Source organism: Pan troglodytes, chromosome 19 (genome assembly GCF_028858775.2).
Source record: "Pan troglodytes isolate AG18354 chromosome 19, NHGRI_mPanTro3-v2.0_pri, whole genome shotgun sequence".
In the NCBI taxonomy this organism is placed as follows: domain Eukaryota; kingdom Metazoa; phylum Chordata; class Mammalia; order Primates; family Hominidae; genus Pan; species Pan troglodytes.
Window position 1 is genome coordinate 75,839,943 of NC_072417.2, and position 15,739 is coordinate 75,855,681.

General features: G+C 42.2%; 1 protein-coding gene across 12 annotated transcripts in view; it reads right to left on the bottom strand.

The window, feature by feature from the left end:
* MARCHF10 (membrane associated ring-CH-type finger 10) overlaps window positions 1–15,739 on the bottom strand; it is a 111,546-nt gene that overhangs the window by 20,969 nt on the left and 74,838 nt on the right. For all 12 annotated transcript variants that reach the window (XM_009433023.4, XM_016932699.3, XM_001145624.5 and 9 more), the window contains 3 exons: window positions 13,646–15,047; window positions 2,650–2,816; window positions 201–310 (listed from right to left, as the gene is read on the bottom strand). In XM_009433023.4, coding sequence (XP_009431298.3) covers window positions 201–310; window positions 2,650–2,816; window positions 13,646–15,047 — 1,679 coding nt within the window. The remainder of the gene's footprint in view (window positions 1–200; window positions 311–2,649; window positions 2,817–13,645; window positions 15,048–15,739) is intronic.

The window sequence follows — 15,739 nt, forward strand, 5'->3', positions numbered from 1 at the left end:
AAAAAAAAAAAAGGCTTTTCAACTCTCTAATACTCTAATTTAGTGGCAGGTCTTCTCAGAGAAGTAAGCTAAATGGATATTGTCAGACTCCTGCCAGCAGAGACCTTCTACATTTCTTAGATCAGGGAAGGGGAATGTCTTCTCGCCCTGCCCCTCTAACATACTTTAACCTGTGGAGGCAGAGTGGCCACATTTCTTACCTGAGATTGCTGGTGCTTCTGGTAGAACTCAATCATGTTAAAGTCACCCAGGTCAACCAGCAGGCCTTGCTTACACATCTCACAGGTCTTCACGGCACCAAGATCTGCTCCTTAAATTGGATAAAGAATTATATGTACATATAACCATGGGTCTGTTTGTGTTAGCACTTTGGACAGGTGATATTTGGGGAGTGAACTTGTGTGTGTTATGAATTCTGAGCTTCAGTGACCTTCCTTTAAAGCCAGCCATCTTCTGTAGAAAATGACCTTGAATCTGAGAGCTGAAAAATTTCCTTTGTAGTCATCTATTATGCAAGCTTCATAGAAGTGAAATTCCCATGACTTTTAAATAGCAGATCTTGCTTTCTATTTAAATATAAACAGGATGGTTCATAAACTTGGAATTGCTGCACAGAGGCTAAGAGTCTGTAACACAGGTGTTTGTAAAAAGAGTGACTATTCAGCTTTTTTTTTTTTTATTATTATAGACCCAACACAGGTCCAAGTAAATAAATTAGTGAGGACCAAAATAGATGGCAGAAGCTATTCTCGATCAATGGCTTAAAAATCTGCCTTTACTCCTGCCCAGGTAACATTGCCACCTGAGAACAGTGAGGGAGCGAGGGGCCAGGTGTGGGTACTAGTTACAGTAGTACCCAGGGCCAGCTCATCAGCCTGAGCTCAGACTCATCTGGGAAAAGAAATATGAGAAGGCTTCCTTTGTTGCTGTTTTTATAAAAACAGGCATTCTAGACCAGCATTTTTATCCTATTCCCCAATGCAAAAGTGGAGGATGCAGAACTGGGCTGTTATGTCTAAGCAAACATTCTGCCAGACAGTTTTTCTCCCTTAGTTGCGGCTTTTGACTAATGATGTACTGGTGTTTATTTTATGCATTAGAAAATAAAAGACCTATTAGTTACCTGCATGTATTTGGTAAAAATAGGGCTTGTGCAGTTTCATACCTCCATTCTGTTTCCCCACTGGGGATATAAAGAAACAGTAAATAATAGAGACTTTCAAGGATGAACAGGAAGTAATCCCTTATCTGCATTTTGTTCGCTTGACTTTTTTTTTTTTTTTTTTTTTTTAGCATCATTCAGTAACGCTTTAGGCTACCAAATGTCCCATGAGTCTTCCGATCGAATCCTACTGAACACACCCATACAAGCGTTGACATTTATGAGCATAGCAGCATTTTCATGACATGTTTCACAGGTAACTTTTTCTGTGTTGGATGTTTAATTGGCCCAAATTTCTAGGAAGACAAAGGATTGCATGGCAGAGTCGTTAGCAACCAAAATCTACTCGTTTTCTTCCCTCTCTGAAGGACTGAATACTTTGCTCGTTACATGGATATGCGTTTAAGCATCTTGATCAGTGGACTTACATTTCTTATGCTAGGGAAGTTGCATAAAATGGGCTCCATGGATGACACAGTAATATGATTACCCCACATGTTCATTCTCTGATTCCATGGTGTGCTGTCCTTGGTGAGGGGGCGTGGCAACACCTCATGGGGACAGGGTAAAGCTCTAAGTCTCCCTGCAGCCTGGATAGTGACGGCTAAGGAGAAGGATATGGAAGACGGGGAGAAATAGGATCTGGCTGTGGGGGGATATGTTTTCAGAGAGGTGTGTCTGAAAGAAGCCACAACTATTTTCTGATCAAGTTGCTCTTTGCACTGATGTTCCATGCGTTTTTTTTGGTTAAAGTTGATCTCATTCCTAAAGCCATGCTTTAAAGAAACCTTCTGTTCTCTGCCCAGAAAACTACAGCTGACCTACCGATGTGGTTGTATTTAGGTTATAACCTGCTCAGGGAGTTGAGAAGGTGCCGCACACTCAGTTATAAGATGCTAGGGAGCTGACAAAATCAGCACATGGAAATTTCTTTATCCAATATGGTTCTAGACAATCAGATCAGCGCTCTTATCCCTATTGCTAAAAGGCAGCTTTGTTTAGTTTCTTAGGTGACCCCCAAATAAAAGGAAGTAGGATGTGTGTGCTGGGGGTCTCTCATGAGGGACCTTTTGAAGTATTTTGCTGGGTGTCTGCTAGCTGGGCACGGCTACTGTGTGTCTGCTGAGCTTCCACCGCTGACCCACTTCTATTTCCTTCCTCCTGAGAGGCGATCTTAGCAACTCTGCTCAGGCCTCAAGCAGAGGTAGAATTCAATAGCATTTGTTCCCAGGAGTCTTCTCTCAGATAAAAGCAAAAAACAAAAAACAAAAAACAAACCAAAACAAAAACAAACAAAAAACCCCCAACTCCCTCCCATGGTTTAAAGACAGCTTTTATGAGCAAGGATCTGGAGCTCAGCCACGTGTCCCTGAGTCGCTGTTCTGCGGAGGAGAGTGAGCTGATGACAAGGCTCCGGGGCCCACACCGTGGTGCCTCATGTTAATTACATGTCGGGGCACGTTCACTGCACTTCCTTCCCCACCTACCTGATGTTATTTTCACTTTCAGCCACTTTTTCAGGCACTCTTGATGAACAAACTGCAGGCTTCCCACACAGCCGCAAGGCTCCAGGAGGGGGTTGCTTGGGGAACCCCCGGCTATCTGACAGATGCGACACAAGTCTCCCTCCTCCTCGGAGTCCTCCTCCAAGAGACTAAATGGAAAACAAGCCCTCGTGACCAGGAGGCTACACGTTTGCAGTTTCTACAAATACCAGTTCCCAGAGCATTGACAGAGAAGGAAGAGGGCTCCTGGTACTCACCCGCTGCTCCCTCTGACCCTACTGAGATGATTTTTGATAACACAGGCACAAATTCTCCTTTTTTTTTGAAACAGAGTCTCACTCCATTGCCCAGGCTGGAGTGCAGTGGCACAATCTTGGCCCACTGCAGCCTCAACCTCCTCAGGCTCTGGTGATCCTCCCACTTCAGCCTCCCAAGTAGCTGGATTACAGGTGCATGCCACCACACCTGGCTATTTTAAAAATTATTTTGTAGAGATGGAGTCTCACGATGTTGCCCAGACTGGTCTTGAACTCCTGGGCTGAAGCGATCCACATGCCTTGGCCTCTCAAAGTGCTGGGATTACAGGTGTGAGCCCCTGGGCCTGGCTGAGGCACAAATTCTTGTAACAGGCTTCTTTGCAATTGTCGATACGTGTGAGCTGACATGGAGGACCAGCACTGCCACCATAAATCAAGAGGTAAAGGGAAATGGCTACAGAATCATTTCCAAACTGGAGTCAAGGCCAGGAGCCCCTCTCCCTGCCAGGAAGTTGGTGGGGGTGGCATACTGGTGAGTGCATGGGATTCGTGGTCAGGGGGTCTGGTTTTGAGGCCAGCCTCTGAAACTTGTGAGTTGTGTGACTTTGGATAAGTTCCTTAATCTTCCCAAGATCCTGTTTCCTCATCTGTACAATGAGGGTCATGGTGATAACACCACTGCCACCTACTTCCTAGGGCTGTGGCCAGGTTGGCTACGTGTGACAATGAGGAACCTGTTCTGCAAACTGTAAAGTATATCTAGTGTCTGGCAAGGTGTTGTGCACAGAGTTCACTTAATAGATGTTGGTTTAGGTGGATGATGAACCAATAAACCTGGACACAATCTCCCGAATAACACCACACATGCCAACAAATGACGTCAGCATTCCAGAATGTAAGCGGCTGGAATCTGACGAAGATAAGAACTAACGAAAATGTAAGTAAAGATATTTGTGTCTAATAAATGGTGAGTGAAGAATAGCTGGTCGATGTTCATGTTGGGAGGTTTTAAGAAGCCTAAGGCTATTTTCTTTTCTTTAGAGTCCTCACGGGACTGGGGGCCATCTGGTCAAGGAAAGGAAACTGGCTAGAGACTAAAATCAAAAGAGGAAGAAATGGACATTGCTCTGGATGGAGAAATATATGCTCAATTTCTTGAAAGACTTTTTTCCCCATGAAAGGGCAGCTCAGTGTAAAGAAGCAGAATTACAGTTTTCCATTATGGACATTCTCAATAACTTAAAGACATTTTCAACATTCAGACTTCAATACATTTCAACATAATTTCCATATTTTCATAAGTAATCAGGAAGAACATGTGTACATGGGAGTGAGTGCTCCAACTGGTGAAGATAAACTAGTGGGAGATCTTGCAAGTTTGAGAAGGTAGGCAGAAAAGTGGTAGAAGATTATTTTTTGTTGTTGTTGTTTGTTTTGAGATGGAGTCTTGCTCTGTCACCCAGGCTGGAGTGCAGTGACTCGATCTCAGCTCTCTGCAACCTCTGCCGGATTCAAGCGATTCTCCTGCCTCAGCCTCCTGAGTAGCTGGGATTATAGGCGTGCACCACCACACCTGGCTAATTTTTGTATTTTTAGTAGAGATAGGGTTTCACCATGTTGGCCAGGCTGGTCTCGAACCCTTGACCTCAGGTGATCCGCCTGCCTTGGTCTCTCAAAAGTGCTGGGATTACAGGTGTGAGCCACCACACCTGGCCTAGAAGATTTTTAATTTAGGCAACTACACGGGATTTGCATTTGGAAACAAGTGCTCTAAATCAGTGGTTTCCAATAGAAAATAAATGACCATCGGGTTCACCGGTAGAGATTTTACAAACAGATTCCTGGGCTCCACCCTTAGAGGTTCTGGTTCAGTATCTGGGGCCCAGGAACCTGAACGTTAAGATGGTCATGCAGGTATGAAGATCACTGATCTCAACAGGAGGACGAAGGGCTCTGTGGTGAACTTGTTATGGTTGATAAATATCTGACTCTTAACTTAAGGTCCTCCATCTTCTCAAAGGTATAGGTGGGGATCCACTGGCTACCCTACTTTGCAAAAAAAATTTTTTTAACAAATAAAAGTGAAGAAGAGACAGAAAAGCACAGAAAAGAAAAGGAGAATCAAGCATAAAATCATTACCCCAAAGTAACTGCTTGTTAATAGTTGAGTCTGGCCGGGTGCAGTGGCTCACACCTGTAATCCTAGCACTTTGGGAAGCCGAGGCAGGAGGATGGCTTGAGCTCAGGAGTTCAAGCCCAGCCTGGGCAACACAGCGAGACCTTGTCTCAAAAAAAAGAAAAAAAATATAGCTTGGTGTACTAGCCTCTGGTATTACTCCTGTGCACATACTGTTTTATAGAATTGAGACTGCTTTTAGGATTAGCTCAAGATAGCAGGCTAAGCACCCCCATCAGTCTCCTTTCCCACACAAATCTCTTAAAAGACCAAAAAAGAAAATTAAATAGAATGAATCCACAATAGTGCTGGAAAACAAGCAGGCCAGAAATAATGAGGAATTCTTGGAAAGTCGATGAAGATATGATGATATTGACGAGAGGAAAGGAAATGGCAACCCAAGGCATTCTCACAGAAGCATGGAGAAGGGAAGGGCAGACCCAGGGAAATTCCAGGCTTGGGCTGCACCAATGCAGGGGATGGGGCAATTATGAGGGTACAAGCTCAAGAACTGCTTCAGCACGAGGGGACCAGCTGCTGCCCCCTTTCAGATACCCTGTGATGCAGGCAGCAGGTGGCATAGTGCCTCTCCCAGGGGAACATTCTGTCATTGTATTCCAAAGAAAGGGAACTCTCCATAAAGGTCAAAGTTTTTTGTCTTGCTAGAGACAGGTCTCACTCTGTCGCCCAGTGGCAATCATAGCTCACTGCAACCTCAAGCTCCTGCGCTCAGCTGATCCTCCCATCCCAGCCTCCCAAGTAGCTGTGACCACAGGTGCACGCCACCATGCCCAGCTAATTTTAATTTTTTTTTTTTTCTTAGAAACAGGGTCTCCATTGTTGCCAGGACTGGTTTCAAAGTTTTGGCCTTAAGCAATCCTGCCTCAGCCTCCCAAAGTACTGGGACTGTGGGGAGTGAGTCACTGTGCCTGGCCACAGGTCAAAGTTTTTCAAAAAGTTCATGAATGACATTCAATTACACAAAACCTCCCATTCAGGAAACTGGATCTCAGAGGAGAAGCAGCACACAATTGCCGGGGACAGCGTGCTGGCCACCTCTCTTACTAAACCACCCATTCCTTCCTTCATAAAACAACTGGGGGCCACCTGTCACATGTGGAAACCACCAGCATGAATGAGAGGGGACAAGGAAAATAAGTCAGCTGACTCTAGAGGAAATGAATTGTTTAACGAAGGGAGGAGGTAATTCTCAGGAGGATTCAGAGAATATTGGCAGCTGCTATGTAAAAGGAACAACAAGAGATAAGGAGGATTTCTGGGGATTTAAAAAAATGTGATTAACGAAATAAAAAATTCCAGGTCAAACAATATTAATGGACAAAATATAATTCAGGCTAAAAGGCTAAAGCTAGATATTGATTGATCCACCAAGAAGAGATCAGCCATGAGCTTTAATGCACTAAATAAAAGCAAAATTCTTAGACATGCAAAGGAGAATGGGCAAATCCAAATCAGAGTGAAGGATTTTAATCAATGTCTTTCAGAAATTGACAAACTCAATGGAAAAGAATAAAGTATGAAGGGTTTTTTTGTTTGTTTGTTTTTAAGACAGGGGTCTCACTCTGTTGTCCAGGCCGGAGTGCAGTGGCAAGATCTTGGCTCACTGCAGCCTCTGCCACCTCCTGGGCTCAAGTGATCCTCCTGCCTCAGCCTCTCAAGTAGCTGGGACCACAGGCACACGCCACCACCCCGGGCTATTTTTTTTTTTTTTTTTTGTAGAGATGGGGTTTTGCCATGTTGCCCAGGCTGGTCTTGAATTCCTGAGCTCAAGGAATCTGCCCATCTTGGCCTCTAAAAGTGCTGGGATTATAGGTGTGAGCCACTGTGCCTGGCCTGAAGGATTTTAACATATGTATTTTATATATGTATGCCAACAAAGAGAGAAGAAAGAATGTACAACCTTTTCTAATGCCATAGCATATTTATAAGTATTGAATATGTATTAGGGCACAAAAAATACTGTTCGTATTTTCTGAGATCACAATGTAATTAAATTAGGATGGGCAATAAAAAATTTTGAAAAGAGGGTAACAAAGAGAGATTATATATATATTTATATGTAGATGATATATATTTATTATATAAATATACTAAAAATATATTTAATCTATGTGTGTATATATACATATATATGTATAAATATACAAATATAAATGTATAAATATATAAATATATATATTTTTTTAGAGACAGGGCCTCACTTTGTCACCCAGGCTGGAGTGCAGTGATCACAGCTCACTGTAGACTCGACCTTCTGGGCTCAAGGGATACTCCTGCCTCAGCCTCTAGAGTAGCTGGGACTACAGACATGTGTCATTACACCCAGAGAACATATATATTTTTTGTAGAGACAGGGTATCGCCATGTTGTCCAGACTGGTCTTGAACTCCTGGCCCCAGGTGATCCTCTCACCTTGGCCTCTCAAAGCACTGGAGTTGATGGCATGAGCCACCATGCTCAGCCCTCAAATATTTTTAAAAAACCATAAATCAGCCGGGTGCAGTGGCTCACGCCTGTAATCCCAGCACTTTGGGAGGCCAAGGTGGGCAGATCATGAAGTCAGGGGTTCGAGACCAGCCTGACCAACATGGTGAAGCCCCGTCTCTACTAAAAATGCAAAAATTAGCCGGGCGAGGTGGCGCCTGCCTGTAATCCCAGCTACTCAGGAGGCTGAGGCAGGAGAATCGCTTGAACCTGAGTGAGTGGTGGAGGTTGCAGTGAGCCGAGATTGCACCACTACACTCCAGCCTGAGCAACAGAGTAAGACTTCGTCTCAAAAAGAAAAAAAAAAAAACACACACACAACAAAACCCCAAAAAACAAAAACAAAATCATAAATCAACAATAAATGTGTATAATTGATGGAGCATTTCAGGCAGTGAAAGTCCGAAAACAGACTGATAAGGATAGTGTATGCCAAAGAAAGCATTTCAAATTAGTAAGGAAAGGATAGAATGATTGTGGATTAATGGGATAAACATTTTTAAAAAGACCTTAGAACCTCATCTAATACCATACATCAAAATATATTCCATATGAATTTAAGTATAGCTACCATGTATTAAGCGCTTACTGTATGCTAGATAGTCTATGACACACATAAATGTTTAAAACCTCATTTAGTTGTCACGGTTCTTTGAGGAGTATGTATTATTATTTCTATTTTCTGGATCAAAAAACAGGTTTTTAGAAATGAAGGAACCTGGCTGGGCATGGTGGCTCATGCCTATAATCCCAGCACTTTGGGAGGCTGAGGTGGGTGGATCACAAGGTCAGGAGTTCGAGACCAGCCTGCCCAATGTGGTGAAACCCTGTCTCTACTAAAAATACAAAAATTAGCCGTGCATGGTGGTGGGCACCTGTAATCCCAGCTACTTGGGAGGCTGAGGCAGGAGAATCGCTTGAACCCGGGAGGCGGAGCTTGCAGTGAGCCAGGATCGTGCCACTGACTCCAGCCTGGGCAACAGAGCGAGACTCCATCTCAACAACAACAACAACAACAACAACAACAACAACAACAAAGCAGTGAAGGAACCTGCCAGAATCATAGAGCTAAAAGTTGGTAGAATCAGGAATGAAATCTGAACCATAAGACAGCAAAGCCCATATTTCTAACCACTATGATATATGAAAGGAGAATATAGCAATACTAGACAAAAATAATTATGGGTGCTTGAGTGAGCATTGCAGTTTCTAAGCATGGCACCAAATGCGAAAGTGATACAGGAAAATACTGACAGATTTGATTGTAAGTAATGTTAAAGTTCTACTACACCAAAAATATATACATAAAATGTAAAGTAAATAAAATGGGAAAAGTAAAAACATATCTGTAAAATATTTGACAAAGAATTACTTTTTGTTTTTTTTGAGATGGAGTCTTGCTCTGTTGCCCAGGCTGGAGTCCAGTAGGGCCATCTCAGCTCACTGCAACCTCTGCCTCCTGGGTTCAAGAGATTCTCCCACTTCAGCCTCCCAAATAGCTGTGACTACTGGTATGCGCCACCATGCCCTGCTAATTTTTGTATTTTTAGTAGAGATGGGGTTTCATCACGGTGGCCAGGCGCTGGTCTCAAACTCCTGACCTCAAGTGATTCACCCACTTTGGCCTCCCAAAGTGCTGGGATTACAGGAGTGAGCCACTGTGCCCAGCCAAGAATTACTAATGACAAACATTAAAAAGCATAGAAATTCCTGGAACTGGAAAGGGCGTGGAGAAAGAGGACCCTCATAAGGGGTGGTGAGATCGCTAACGTGTAGAACTTTCCTGAAGCACAATTTGACAATATACATTAAGAACCTTAAGACTCTGCATTCCTTTCATCAGCAGTTACACATTTAGGAAGTTTTTCTAAGTAATTAGTTATGCATGTGTTATAAAAGGAGACTGATCAAATCATAATAGACACATTTAATATAAGCAGCCCTCAAAAAAATTGACGTAACACTGTAAGATGAGAAAAGGATTAAAAAGCATAGAGTTTGGAAAGAAAGAAATCAAACTACTAATATTTTTTACAGTTGAAATTATTTTGTATTTTGGCAAAAATACAGAGAAAACATATAGTCAGTTGGATTTCTACATCTTAGCAACAAAGAGTTAAAATTAGAATTTAAAATACTGTTTCAATAGCAAATAACAACAAATAAAAGAACCAAGGGATAAATTAAATAAATGACTTTTATGAAGAAAACCACAAAACTATACTGAAAGACATTAAAGAAGACACAAACAAAAGGAGAGATACAGCATGTTTATCAAAGAAAAAGTCAATATCGCAAATATGTCAATTCTCCCAGAATATTCTATAGATTAAATGCAATTCCAATAAAAATCCCAACAAGTGGATTCTTAAGTATACAGTCAAGGACTCTTTAAAAAATTAGGGAAGGAGGCTTACATCATCGCATATCAAAAGTTATGAAAGCTGCAGGCATTAAGACGGAATGGCATTAGATTAGGGAAAGACAACAAAAGTCCAATGCAACAGAATAGAGAGCCCTGAAACTGGGGCCTGTTGAGGCATGTTCCAAAGGAGAGGTGGCTGTGCAGATCAACAGGGAACTATCCCAAACGCTCGGATATTTCATATTCATAAGTGGGAAAAAATAAAGCTTACTTCACATCACATATTAAGAACCACTTCACATTTAAGTCCAAATCCATTTCACATTAAATCCTAAATATAAAGCTAGAGATTTTACAAGAAAATAGGAAGAATAGCATAACGATATCAGGTTAAGAGAAGGATTTCTTAAGCAAGACAAGATACAAATTGCAATCCAAAAAGAAGATGGGGCCGGGCACGGTGGTTCAAGCCTGTAATTCCAGCACTTTGAGGGGACGAGGCGGGCTGATTGTTTGAGGTCAGGAGTTTGAGGCCAGCCTGGCCAACCTGGTGAAACCCCGTCTCTAATAGAAATACAAAAATTAGCTGGGCGTGGTGGTGCACGCCTTTAATCCCAGCTACTGGGGAGGCTGAGGCAGGAGAATCAATTGAACCTGGGAGGCGGAAGTTGCAGTGAGCTAACATCACACCACTGCACTTCAGCCTGGGCAATAGAGCAAGACTCAGTCTCAAAAAAAAAAAAAAAAAAAAAAAAGACAACATAAAGAAAAAGACAAACTAGACAAACTACAAACTGGGAAAAGATATTTCCAACACACAACTGTTGAAAGATTAAATTAATAGGCCAGAGATATAAAGGTATTTTAAAATAAAATACAAATACTCTAAAAGAAAAATGAGCTAAAGACATAGATATTTGGCTAGGCAAAGTGGCTCACGCTTGTAATCGCAGCATTTTGGGATGCTGAGGTGGGAGGATTGCTTGAGGCCAAAAGTTTGAGACCAGCCTGGGCAACGTAGTGAGACCCCATCTCTACAAAAAAATAAAGACATCAATATTTCACAGAATGGAAAACACAAATGGTCATTTAATATTTAAAGAGCATATAAAATGCCTAACTTCATTAAGTCATGAAAATGCAAACTCAAGCTACAATATCATTTTATTCCCATCAGACTGGCAAATTTGAAAAGCCAATCAATACGAATGTTGTCAAGGATGTATAACATTAGACATGACTGGTTTGACACTAAATTGGCATTATTTAGTACAGTGGAAAATGTGTTCACCACCAGCCCACCAGCCCACCAGCCCAGCTCTTCCACTCCTAGACAAGATCCCAGAGAACTCTTCCACACGAGCCAGGAGACATTTACAAGAATGTTCATGCAGCGCCATTTGCAGCAAACAATAAAGGACACGAATGTCCATTGACAGAATGGCTAAATTGTGGTATATCCATATGAGAGAATACTTTGTAGTGTGAAAAGAATAAACTAAAACCAAATATATCAATAAGGATGCATCTCACTAAGGATGTAAGAGGAAAAAGCAAGTCACAGAAGACTAGAGATTCTATTTCTACAGAGTCAAACACTTCCTCAGAGTTCATAAATATACACAACATATTGTTTAGAAAAACTGGCTGGGTCGGTGGCTCATGCCTGTAATCCAGGACTTTGGGAGGCCAAGACGGGTGGATTGCTTGAGATCAAGAGTTCGAGACCAGCCTGGCCAACATGGTGAAACCCTGCCTCTACTTAAAAATACAAAAATTAGCTGGGCATGGTGGTGTGGGCCTGTAATCCCAGCTACATGGGAGGCTGAGGCATGAGAATTGCTTGAACCCTAGAGGTGGAGGTTGCAGTGAGTCGTGATCATGCCACTGCGCTCCAGCCTGGGAGACAGAGTAAGACTCTCTCAAGAAAAAAAAACAAAAAACATATAAACATATGGTAAAAGCTCAAAGCAAAAAACCCCAAAACACAACACAACGAAATGCAAAAGGATGATAAACGCAATACAGGAATGGTCAGGGTGGGTGTGGGGAGCTGAAGGTGGGATGATGAGAAGATAGGGTGGGTGAGGGGCTCAGGAGGGCTCCAGTGTGTAAGGAATGTTCTGTTAGCTGGACGGTGGGCACAGGGGTGTCTGGGTTTGTGTGTGATGTGTGCGCTTTAAAAATTCTCTGAAGTGTACGTATGTTATGTATTAATTTATATGTATTAAGATAACTGAGGTGAACTTTTAAAAACGTGTGATTGAGAAATAGGATTAGATATTAAATTAAGGCATGTTGGAAAACAATATCAACAGATACTCACTAAAAATTGCATTTATATGCAAAGATAAAAGACTAGAAACAATGTTTTTAACTGTTTATCTTTGGATGATAGGGTTACAGGTGATTTTTCTTTTAAGTCTGTATTTTTAATATTTCCCAAAAGGAACAAATTTGAAATAATAAGAAAAGCACAAAGTTTATTTTATACAGAAAAAAGAGAGTGTCTGGATAAACTATTAATAGGTACACGAATAATAGCTGTTTAATGCAAGACCATGCCTGGAAGTGAATGCATTTTCAAAGAAATTATTTTTAGCTCAAGGGCATCACTTTGGGATGGTAGAAATTTAGACTTCTGACAAGTAGGTCTGAAGCTGTATTTCTGGGGAGGTGAGGATTGGTGGGTGTAAGATCTCTTGCCCCTTAACCGTGGGTCGGTCTTCTGGTAGCTTAATGTGGAAAAGAAAAGGTACTGCTAACTAGAAAGTTACTTCATTACTGGAGTTGGATAAATGATATTTATTAATAGGAACAGGTATGCATTCTATGTTCCATTTTCCTCTTGTTTTTACATTTCTAATTCACAGCCCACATGAGTCATGCTAATATACACAAAGAGGGCTCAGATTCCAAGAATCAATTTCCAGATCAGTAAGCCAAGATCAGAGCATGGTAAACACCTATCATAAATGAAATGGTAGAATCCTGACATGGTGTTTAATGATGGCTTTACAAAGTATCACATTTCATAGCTGTGAACTATCCCCAAATCATCTCACAAAAAAGGAAAGATCAAAGAAAAGGGCAATTCAGAAAAGATCTTATTTCTCTCTCTCTCTCTTGCATGAAAAAGAGCACATAAAATAGAAGCAGTGGTTACCCCAGCGTGGCCCTTCAGAGAACCGAGGTAACTATGGTAACTAAGAACGGTCTTTTAGTTCGCAAGGTTCGAATTCTAGAACTGTTGGTTGGATTTGGGGTAAGTCCCATAAGGGAGAGCTGCGAACTTCAAGTGTGGAATGGTTCATTCTCTAGGGAGATAGCAACCTTTTCCTAAAAAATCTTGGTTCTTCATTGCTGGAGAGAAGAACAAGCCCTGTGAAGCAGTCAGAGATCCTTATACCCAGCAGACTTAAGGGTGTGGTATTCAAGGAAAAAAACACTTTGGGAAATAGAGAAGAAACTGATCAGGAACACCAGACTTTTCTTTATAAATACGTATGTTTTAAGAGCAACAAAACAGAGACAATTTTCTCAAAATAAGCAACCACTAAAATGTCAAGGAAGGACCCATTTATGACTTAAAATTCCCATGGCTCTCTAATGAAAGCAATGCTAATTTCGGCCTTGGGAAAGTGGAAAAAATATATAATTATGAAAAGTCCTCACCTTTCTTGCAATTTCTTGAGTTTCTCAGGGTCTGCCTTTATCTTACTGGTTTCCTTTTCATCTGTGAAACCAGAGGCTGCCATCCTGCTCCCATTATCATTTTGATTTGGGAAATGAGACACTGCAAAGAAAGTAAATGGTATATTTTCTTGCAGAGACCCAGACACATGCAAATGGCCTTCTGAGTTCATTCTTGATGGAGAGGAGCTGGAAGAATCCACTAAGGACAAATTGCCCTGTGGATTTAGTAAGAGATCTGTATATAATGGAGCCCCCTGAGGCTGGCTTGTTAAAGTAGTATCTTCTGCTTCCCTGACAGCAAATTCGTGTGCACTGTTTACTGGGAAATAATTATGGTTTTCGGCACTGGCAAATGGAGTCCTATTTCTAATGGGAGACAGTGGTTGGCAAACATGAAACCCTGAGTTTCCCTCTGAGTCTGAGCTGTGAACTGAAGTCGATGACATTGACAAGTCTACTGGAATATCATCTCTCAGAGCAGAATGCATGAATGATGCAGGAGGGTTATAGGATGAATTCACTGATGATCTTGGAGATATTGGTCTGCCAGAAATAAAGTAGTCAAGAGAATTTTGAGAACTGTTTAAATAGTCTTGCCAGTATCCTTCAGAATCATGGGTGCCAGGCCTATGTTCCACAGAAATACAATCACTCCATGCATTTTCAGCATTGACACCAACCTCTTGTCTGGGCTCGGATTTGGTGTCCCACGAAAGAGGGCTCTTTTTCGCATTTTCACTGCCACCTCTGTCCTTCTCTGTAGCAGATTCCCTATCAGGCAGCCAGGGGTCTTGGGACAACCTTTGCCCAGCAGAAGGCCGCTCTGTTGCTGGCTCCATTGCATTGCTTATTCTCAATGAGCCATGACTGGGCTCACTTCTTCTTGAAGAATGACCTCTGCAATTTTCAGCATTTTCTTCAAAATTTTTATTTTTGGCCTGAGGGGTCGATGTCCCCCTAAATCTACTTCTTTTGTGATGGGAAGGAGAACGGGGTGAGCGCATACCAACCCACAGACATTCTTCAACCTGGGTTTCCTCTTCAGTGTCATCGCTTTCTCTTCTGCTGTTCAATGACAAAATGGAATAGAAGTCTTCATCTCGGAACCTAAATGATGCCTTTCTTGGCCCTCCTACAGTGGTGGGTGTGAGTGGTGGCCCCGAGAACTCACTCAATACTTGAGGACTATTTGTTCCTTGGAAGGCCTGGGACAGGGCTGGATGCAGCTCACTCTGGGAAGGAGCACTCGGGTCTCCTTTTTTGGCTCTATCAGGGGGGTTCTCAGTCATTGGCTGTGACGATGGGACCAAGTTTCTTCTCTCTCGATTTGCCCTCTTCAGCTTAGTGTTACACATCAGGCCTTCTTGTTGAACTACTTGATCTGCATTGAGAAAAGACACATTTATCATTCCAGTAAAAGGGCCCATGGATGAAAGGCCTCTAGCACCAAGTGCAAAATTGCCCTTTAAATGCAACAGATAAGACCTAGAGAAGAAAACAGACACGGTCAAAATGGCTGGAGGTACAAGAGGAGCAGAGCCCAGCAGGCTTCATTTTACTGCCCCGTATTCTCCTTTGTACCCCTGTGGTCCTAGGGAAACGGGGGGACCCTGAGGATACAGATTCTTTCTGCAGAAGCTCCCGGAAGACTGGCCCTGGCCCAGCCCCAGCCAGTCAGGACTGATGATGCGCAAACCTCACACTAAATACTGGCTTTTGTTCCATACGTACTGAAAGGGAAAACCACCACTCTGGGAATGACTTCTACAAAAACCACCAGCCCTTTCTCATCCACGTTCATTCAATGTACATTTATGACACCCTGCCTCCCACGCAGCTTTACAAGAACTTAAGAGAAGTACAACATGTCTTGGCAGATCAGGAGGAAGGCTATAGGAGCTGGCGCCCGGGGAACACTGGGGATTTTGGTCATGTTTACTATTTAGTGAAAATAAAAATTATAAATCGCTCATGAAATCATTATCTTCTCTTTGTCACTAGCCCCAGGTCAATTCTGTAACTTCTGGCTGCCCTAGAATCCCTACTATGAATTCCTACACAGAATCACTGAAC